General features: G+C 37.2%; 1 protein-coding gene across 1 annotated transcript in view; it reads right to left on the reverse strand.

Moving 5' to 3' along the window:
- Nucleotides 1-6,315, reverse strand: part of PTPN12 (protein tyrosine phosphatase non-receptor type 12) — a 330,655-nt gene extending 324,340 nt beyond the window's left edge. The window contains exon 1 of the mRNA XM_053719169.1: nt 5,943-6,315. Coding sequence (XP_053575144.1) covers nt 5,943-6,059 — 117 coding nt within the window. The 5' untranslated portion in view covers nt 6,060-6,315. The remainder of the gene's footprint in view (nt 1-5,942) is intronic.
- Between the last annotated feature and the right edge of the window lie 3,916 nt (nt 6,316-10,231).

Here is a 10,231-nt window from a genome sequence, read left to right on the forward strand (position 1 = left end):
AGAGCTTTTAAGTGCCATTCAGGCTTCTTATATTCATAAAAATGAGAGTCTAGCACAAAATGATCCACAACCATCTGTCACTAGCAGAGCAGTGGTGATCAATGTACAGTCCAGTCAAAATGAAACGTTCATGATTCAGATAGGGCATGCAATTTTAAACAATTTTCATATTTACTTACATCGCATTTGCTTTGTTCCCTTGGTATTCTTTATTAAAAGCTAAACATAGGTAGGATCATATGCTAAATTTCTAAGCCCTTGAAGGCCGCCTCTTAACTCAGTGCATTTTGACAGTTTCAGTTAGACACTGCTAGTTCATATGTGCCATATAATAACATTGTGCTTACTCTCATGGAGTTATTTAGGAGTCAGCACTAATTGGCTAAAATACACGCCTGTCAAAAGAACTAAGATAAGGAGGCAGTCTGCAGATGCTTAGATACAAGGTAATCACAGAGGTAAAAAAAAAAAAAAGTGTTGGTTATGCAAAACCGGGGAATGGGTAATAAAGGGGTTATCTTTTTAAACAATAATCTTCAAGTAGACTGTCCCTTTAATTAGGTATGGAGTTGGAGAATAGCGCAAGATCAAATACACAGTGTTCCACTGTATTGTGCAGAGGCATGCCATCCCTTTTAGCTTATTTAGGGAAGGATTGAATTTTAAGCAGAACAATCCTTAAACATGTTGAAGCTGTGTGGGGTCAGGTAAGTCCAAGAAAGAGCAAGGTGTGCTAATTTTCATATCTTGAGTTGCACAATAACTGGAACATCTCTGGGAACTGTAAATATTATCTGGGATGCTCAAAATGAGTGCTGGACTAATGTGGATTATAAATTATACACAAACATGTAGAATTAAAGGGACATTCAACACCCGCTATAACATAATTTCATGTTGTGTAAACAGAATCCAAAATCCGCCTGCACCACATCCCTGCCTTGTTTCTATATATAACGTCCAAGTAATCCTCATCGTTATAGCTTACCGTACTAACAAAATATGGCCGCCTAACTCCTCCCATTGATGCTTCTTCCCCATCACACATCCCCTTCAGGCACGTTCATGTTATTTTCAGATGACGCTCTTCCTACGTCATCGCGCATGCGCATTTATTACAAACCGAGCGCGATCGCAATTACAAGAGCTGTAGGAGTCTTCTATTGCACACTCCTAGATATCAGTGCTAATACGCATGCGCTAAGGTCCGTGAACACGCTTTAATTTTCAGTCCGAGGAATGGATCATGATTGGCTGATCCTTTCAAAAAGAAGGTCCCTACGTAACGGTGGGGGGAGTTAGGCAGCCATATTTTGCTGGTACGGGAAGCTATAACAATGAGGATTACTTGGATGTTATATATAGAAACAAAACAGGGATGTGGTGCAGGCGAATTTTGGATTCAGTTTACACAACATGAAATTATGTTCTAGCGGGCGTTGAATGTCCCTTTAATGATAGGCCTAGTTAAAACAGGCATTAAGGCAAATAAATAAACTTAATGCACAGTGATCTACACCGGTGTGCAACTAACAGGCAGGACTCCCTAACCATCCATCTGGTCTAGTGTTGCTCATGATAAATTTGTTTAAAAAAACAAAAAACTAAATGCAGGGTGTTATGGTAGACTCAGACTTATGGACCCTACTGTATGTATATTAACATAGATATCAGTGGTTTTTTCCCATGACTTAATAGGGACACCACCAGGCTGATTTTACTGAACGACCAACCCCCAACAAAAATTTAAAGGGCTAAAAAAAAAAATCCATAACTTGCTGCAAAGGTTAAGATAAAGCATAAATATGTCTATAGTTTATCTGCAATCGGCTTCCAAATTTGTCCATGTTTCTGAACCCACAGTGAGGCCAAGTTGCATTAGCCAATCACGGTGGGCACCCCCTGGGTTTGCTCTGTAGCTTCATTTCCTCATTGCAATCCAATTCCCAACACATGCGCTCCGAAGCTTGTTTGCCAACACATGCGCAATGTACTCAAGAGATTAGAGCCAACGTCAAAAGGTATGCGGTCACGTGACTGCACCTTTTCCCCAAGACGCAGCATCTGCACCAGCAGAGGAGAGCGAGAGGCATCTGAACAGCAGTAAGTATATGTGGATCACCCCTAAAAGAAAAAACGAGCATAACTATATAATAGAAATTGCAGTATCAAAGGAAAAAAGCAAGTGCGCACGAGTTGGCGGAGTGTTGCAAAACACTGTAGCAGACACTGGAACACACCTGAGCTTACATTCCTGCTTTCCCCACAAAGGATAACAAGTAAACAAAGAAAATGTGGTAATAGTAGTAAATTGGATAGTTGCTTATAACTGCATGTTCCATCTGGATCATGAAAGAAAAATTTGGAGTTTTAGGTCCCTTTAAGCAAATATTAGCAAAATTTTCTTTTTTCAATGTAGGTCACAAAACTTGTCATTAAATCAAATTTATATTCCATTATGCAATTAAATGTGTGCTTTGAAAAGAATAACAGAAGCCTGGCTACTTCATAATGCCCTGGCAAAATTCTATTTGGAGAACAGCGATAGCAACAGTGCTAGCAAATTAGCGCATTTTCCCTGCACACTTTTATGCCCCTTTATAAGCCAAGAGTACAGAAGTGGCTCCCTAGACAACAAGATCTCTCAAGTAACGTACAACTTTTTTCCATAAAATTGTCGGATAACAATTTTGAAGAACTGTCACATTGAAAAGGTCTCTGTATATAAACAGACTCCAATAAAGCAGTATTATAGTTTCATTCAAGTGAAAAGTTGCACTTACGTCCACCAAACAGTGATTTCAAGTTACTTATATTGTGATAGAGGGAGGGTATTACACAAAATGACGTGCACAGCACTGGTAGAATGATGCAGACTTCCACATTCACCCAATGGTCTAGTCCATATGATAAACAAAATATTGGTATTAGTTCCTGAGAGTATAGTTACAGCTGCTAGAGGCCATAAGTCAGAGGATATTCCCAGGACCAGTGCATTCTTTAATCAGACCCATTTCCTCCTCTGGAAAGGGATGACTAAAAGGGATGTTAAACTTAAAGGGATATTCCAGCCAAAACTGAAAACCACATGGGTGCATTTCTGTATTGAACAGAAGTATTTTTGTAATATACATGCATTGGCAAAATGCTTCTAATAAAAGCTACAGCTGTTTCAAACATGTATTCAAGTATGCACCGTGCACCAGCATTTTAAACACAGCACTTGCTCTAAGAGCTTAAGGTGCTTGTAATATCTGGTAATGACTCAATTTGTTAATTGCTGACATGATACAAGCCCCAGTGATGATCTGAGCAGCTATATTATTTAAAATGTGGGTGCATTGACAATATCTAGCTATGCTTCACATGCACAGAAAAATGTTAACACTAAAACAGTGATAACCTTTACTAGAAGTATTTTTGCTAATACATGTATATTGCAAATATGTTTCTATTCAAAGATGTAAAAAATCTATGTGCATTTAAATTTTGACTGGTATGTCCCTTTAACATCTGATGCCCCATAAACTGTTTCATTATGCATAGTTTGTTTTTGTTTTTTAAATCTTATTCATATTTTGCATGGTTTTGCTTATATGTAACTGAAAATTGTGTTTTTCTCCCCACTATCCCGAGAGCCTCTTAAAAAGTCATCTGAGGATTCCAAAAAGGACTGATCTTGTAAAATGCCACACACACTTTTAAAATATTTAAAGGGACAAGATACTCAAATGTCAAAGCACATAAAAAGCTTACTAAAAATTATCACCTGAACATCTCTATGTAAAAAAAGGAAGATATTCCTCAAAATTTCACCAATTATTCACACCCCACTGTAAAGAGACTAAGCAGCCAGTCAGGATGCTTGTCCCAGGACTTGCTAGGAAGTGTGCATCCGTCATGTGCAGTCATGTTATTTTCCTATTCATTTAGTTTAAGTAAGTCCTATGAAATCTCATGAGCTAACAGCAAAGATTACCTCAGCACTGCCAATTGGCTATTCCCCCCTCAACTTGCAGTTGGACAGCAGCTGAAGAATAACTTTACACAGCACTTACTCTGGTGAGCTGAAGGACTTTTTAGGTAATATTTTTTTTACATAGAGATGCTCAGGTGATATTTTCTTGCCAGCTTCTTACAGTTATGCTGCATCACTTTCAAAATATTTAGCATGAGTATTATTATGTCCCTTTAATTTGTATGCATATATTTTGACATTTGCTGACATACACTATATGTAAATAAACAATGAATAATCACTTAAAATATATTAGACAAAATAAACACAAGGTAAGTATCATGCATAGATAAAGCCCCGCCTCCTAAATTTTACACATTTAGTATCTGCAATTAACAAAATGCCCGAGATCTACTGTTTTTGCAAGCAGATGTCAAACTATATTTTTCTATTGTACAACAAATCTGTCACTTTGCTTATACATATTTTATGTCAATAAACTGAACCACAAGTATATATAGTGCTAAGACGGAAAGGGACATGGGAATTCAACCAATAATTTTGGTAGTTTAATCGTTGCTAGTTTAATAGAATGTCTAAGTGTTTTCAGAACAGGTTTTTAAGGGTGTGACAGCTCCTTGGAAAAGTATAGACTATTTGTAACCCACCAATACCAATTACATTAAATTGTATTTCATTTCCTCATTCACTTCCAGACCAGAGGAGCCTTTAAAACCCAAGAGATTTAGTGAACATCCGTTTGCGTGCAAGCCTCTTAAAAGATTCACAATATATGGATCTTATTCTATGTCTTCCATTGTAATGCCACAATGTATGAGCAGGCTCAACAGAAAAAAAAAATATAGCTATGACATATGCAGAGAAAAATATGCTTTTAATCTATTAACTTAATAATTGTAATAGCTGGGTGGTCCATCTGATAAACAGGCGCCCAATGTGTTAGTGTGCCCATCTGAGACCTAAATATCAATTGATGCATATAACGTGTACGAACAAGGGGAACCCATCTGACACAATAAGAAAAGGCTGTAACAGCTGGGGGTGGGGCAGGCTATTTGACACAGATCTGAGACTGCAGTTGCAGAAAACCTATGACATAAATGTTGCCAAACTAACCAAACGATGAATGAATGAGTTACAGGAGAAAAAAATACATTGTCTCCAAGTGCCACCAGACATGAGGTAAGATAGGAAACCTCTAACAATTAAATGAAACATGCAGAAATATGTATGTATATGCCAATCAAAACAATCCAGACAGATATCAAGGTTTCACTTATATATGCTATTATGTATAGTAACACAGAAGCTATGGGTGGGTCATTTAACTCCATCTGTACCAATAACATTTAAAATATTTGCTGTAATTCCTTGAAATTGTGAACCAACACAATAATTGCATAATAGAAACATTTTTTTATTTTATTTCTGGTTGCAGGAAGCCTTGGTGAAATCCACCCTCCCTACAAGTCTACAGGCTGTAATCCATGAAGTGGTCAGGAAGGAAGGAGAGAGTAAAGAGGGAAGCAAATGCATAAGAGGAGGGGACTGGTTCTGAAATAGCTGAACATGGGTGGGAGGGAAGACCAGGAAGGGTTTTCCAAATACATTAGTACGTTATAGCTAAAATTAATTATACTATCATTAGGCTTCATAATAATTCCAATACCACCCTCTGACATCTATGTGGATATTTAAGATTATAATTGTAAACTACCAGCATTTTCTTTAGTGCACAACTATAAGTAACTTTACAATGAGATGACAACACTGCCACAAATAAATTCCAATCATAATACAGACGTATTTACCACCACAAATGCATCTAAAGACAACATACCCAATATCAAACATATATTAACTGATATGCTAAAATAGTTTAGAACTAAATTAGTTGTTTAAGTGAATGTCACATGAAGCAATGAGTACTAAGCAGACTATAGCATTAGTCCCCCACTCTCACCATAAAGTCACAAGCGAAGTTATCCTCTCCATTATGGTCCTTGTTATGCATTGCCTGAACTTTCTGAATACAAGTCCTCAGAATCTGCGCTTGATCCATCCTGCTACCCTGCTCCATGCCTCCTTTCCCTAATTCCAAGCTGCCTAGTGACAGCGGGAAGTTGCACAGGAGCCAGCCACCCTGTTCCTCTGTCAGGGTGGGGGAGGTCAGTGTCCTGGTTAACCCCTCGCCATACGGATGAAGAGCTGCTGCATATACAACCACAAAAGGGGCAGCTATGTGTCCGTACCGTGCCTCCGGGATACGCACACCTCCCCTTAGTACACTGAGACACACTGAACTGCACCGGAACTCAATGTGCCAGCACCCCGCACCAAGGACATTCCTATTGGCTACGCTTGCTCACCTCTTCAAACCTGATTGGTTGACAGGTCATACAGAAATAAAGGGCGGAGACAACCCAGCCCTTTTCCCCTTCTCAAATTCAATAGGTTGCTGATCGATCAGCCATTTTAGGGCGGAGGAAGGTGGGGCTTAAGGGGTGCGGTCTAGCTCACTGGTGACCAATAGAGCTTGAAATGGTAGACAGAGCTGAAGAGAGGCTTGAAACGCAATGTTTCATTTTATGCTTCCTGCTTATTTGTGTGTGTGTTTGCGATAGAGAGACTTAATCAATTACACTGAAAAATCTTTTCTATTGGTGGCGGTGTCTAATGTATACTTAGCTAACACAAACCTTAAAACGTTTATTCTGTATTTTTTTTTTGCAATGCAGTAATTTAAACAATACACGTCTCATTTATCAGAGAATGTAAGTTTGCACAACTCACACAAGTCCCGCTAAGAAACCATAAGCACTGCAGCTCAGATGCTGAATGCAGCTGGTAATAATTATAGCAGTTGTGCAACTGTCACTATTGGCTGGGTCGCGTTTCTTTCACTCTCAATTGGCTCCGTTCTCTGCACCTCCCTAGCGGGACTTTTTGGGGGACATCCTAAAACATTTAATGTGCAAATGGCTTAATGTAGCTTAAAGAGTAAAAAAAGTAGGCAAATATTAATCAATTGCTGCATAATTTTGCACAACTCAAGATTTCCACTATCCAAGCCTATCCTAGAAGTTTCATGGATTTTGGTTTTCCACAAGGCAAATGAGTGACATTAAGCTTGTTTTTTGGGGAGCTTAATGTCGCTTAACGTACAAAATTGAACTTAGATCTTAACCAATTTCCCCCAAACTTACCACAATACATTAATCTATCTATTCAAACCTATTCTGAAAATTTCAGGACAATTGATAAAACATACCAAAAGTTATTCACATTTAACTATTTTTTTACAATCCTAAAACATTTAATGTGAGCAGCTTAAAGGGACAGTATACACTCATTTTCATATAACTGCATGTAATAGACACTACTATAAAGAATAATATGCACAGATACTGATATAAAAATCCAGTATAAAACTGTTTAAAAACTTACTTAGAAGCTGTCAGTTTGGCTCTGTTGAAAAGGTAGCTGGAAAGCCCACTGCAAGTGGGAAATAAGACACTCCCCCCCCCCTCCCCCTTCGTTTGCATATGAAAAGACCCTTTACACAAACAGGAGCAAGCTGGAGTAGGTAGCTGACCGTATTCACATAAAACTTTGGGGCTTGGTTAGGAGTCTGAAAATCAGAGCAATGTTATTTAAAAATAAGCAAAACTATACATTAATTTTAAAAAAAAACTTTATGGGCTATATAAATAGATCATCTACAAAACATTTATGCAAAGAAAAAATGAGTGTATAATGGGTCCCTTTAATGTAAAAAAGAGCTTAATGTACCAAAATTCACCTAAACATTGATCAATTGCCTTCAAACTTGGCACAAACTCAGTTTGTCACTTTCCAAACCTATCCTAGAAGTTTCATGGTATTTGGTTTCCCACAAGACAAATGAGTGACATTAAGCTTGTTTTTGGGGAGCTTAATGTGGCTTAACGTACAAAATTCAACTTAGATGTTAAACAATTTCCCCCAAACTTCCAAAAACATATTAATCTATCTATTCAAACATATTCTGAAATTTTCAGGACATTTGAGAAAACCAAAAATTATTTGCATTTAACTATTTTTTTACAATCCTAAAACATTTAGGCCCCTATTTAACAAAGGTCTTGCGGACCTGATCCGACATACGCTGTCTGCATTTATCATTGCACCAGCAGTTCTTGTGAACTGCTGGTACAATGCCGCACCCTGCAGATTCACGGCCAATCAGCCGCTAGCAGGGGGTGTCAATCAACCCGATCGTATTCAATCGGGTTGATTTCTGTCCGCGGCCTCAGAGCAGGTGGACAAGTTATGGAGCAGCGGTATTTAGACTGCTGCTTCATAACTTCTGTTGCCAGCGAGCCTGAAGGCTCGCGCGGAAACAGGGGCATCAATTTCCATTTGGAGCTTGATAGTTCGGCCCCACAGTGGGGTATAGAAGAGATAAGAGAATAAAATGTTAATTTTCCATTATTCTCTCCAAGTTTTGGTGAATGGTTCATGGACAGATATAAGATAATGTAATGAGATATGATTATAGCTACAAGCACAATCCATTTTATTAGGTTGTGGCTTCAAAACACAAAATCATTTAATTCATATACACAAATAAACCTTAAAAAGCAAATCTCATACATTTTATACTCTGCAGCTGGTAAAAAAGTAATTTGAAACACATTAAGGGAAAAATAATTTTATAGCATGCTGTCCCTTTATGCTTGTTTTTTGTGGAGCTTAAGGTGGCTTAACGTACAAAAAATAACTTAGATGTTAACCAATTTCACCCAAACTTCACCCAATATGATAATCTATCTATTTAAACATATCTTGAAAATTTCAGGATGTTTGGCAAATCATACAAAAAGTGTTTTTCACATTTTATCTATTTTTTTTTTACAATCCTAAAACATTTAATGTGAACAGCTTAATGTAAAAAAAGAGCTTGTGTACCATAATTAAGCTTTTTTGAGGATCCAGTGGCTTAATATGGAAAAATATTGCCTCCAACATTCCACAGCAGAGGACTCCAGCTAGACAAAGATACCTAGAACATGTATTGGCTTTTTGAGAAATACACCTAATCTTATTCACATATGTATTTTGCTTTTATTTTTAAATGATTGCAAGGCTATCAGGAGAAATAAAAGGAAGGAGAGCAGAAAACAAACTTTCTATTAAACTAATGTTTTTGAAATCTCTATCCCTAATTGAATCTGAAAGTGAAACTGTTAACAGCAGGGAATTGTATTATACTTAGAGAATCAGATGATCACCTGTGCATTTTTATTATAGTTTTGTATTTAACATACAGCAAATGCAAAATGTTATTGTTTAGAGAAAGATCTACTGATTTAACACTGAAGGAAGCAGAATCAATATTAAGAAGCATTGAAGAACATAAAGAATATGTAACTTCTGATCCAGCAATTTTACCAAAAGCAAATCAATTCTATATCTACAAGGCTCCAGCTTTTGACATAACCAACATGGATTTTCGTTTTGACCAATATACTTGGAAACAAAAGGGCTCAAACATGCATAATCTTTGCAAATATGGAGGCAGTGTTTTAAAAAGGTATTATCAGATTAGAACTGGTACAAAACATGGGAATTCAAAAGCTGACAAGGCTTACCTGCCTACTAAAAAAACAGTGTTTAGTGATATCTGTAAAAATGATACAGGACATGATACAATCAATATATATAAAACAATACTGAGTCGCAAAGGAAGTGATAAAAACCAAGATCGCATGTCTGTGGATCGTCCTAGAAATGTAAAACAAGTTCAGAATACTACTCTAAAAGGAAAGAGCAACGCATATCAAGGGATGAGATATTCAGTTTGCATGAGCTTGCCTTTCAACTCGATGGATTCATTTGGAACATTACCACTTTTCCAGACATTTTGGTGTTTCTTGGACTACCAGACATTATAGCTTTGTCTTGTTCTGTACTGGAAATGTCAATAAAACACAACCATCCACAACTGATAAGTTATGACACCACATTTCAGCTGGGTGACTTCTATCTCTCAGTTTTAGTTCAAACCAATCTACCCTGTAGCCTTTATGTTACATGAACGGAAATTTATGACCCATCACAAGAGATTTCTACAGGAGGCGTTGAGCAAATTAGGCATGGAATCAGACCGATATAAAAAAATTCCAATTATTGTTGACAGAGAAAAGGGCATTGTAAAGGCTTTGAAAAAGAACTTCTCACATCTTTTTTTTTTTTTTTTTTATATTTATT

This window comes from Bombina bombina, chromosome 6 (assembly GCF_027579735.1).
Source record: "Bombina bombina isolate aBomBom1 chromosome 6, aBomBom1.pri, whole genome shotgun sequence".
In the NCBI taxonomy this organism is placed as follows: domain Eukaryota; kingdom Metazoa; phylum Chordata; class Amphibia; order Anura; family Bombinatoridae; genus Bombina; species Bombina bombina.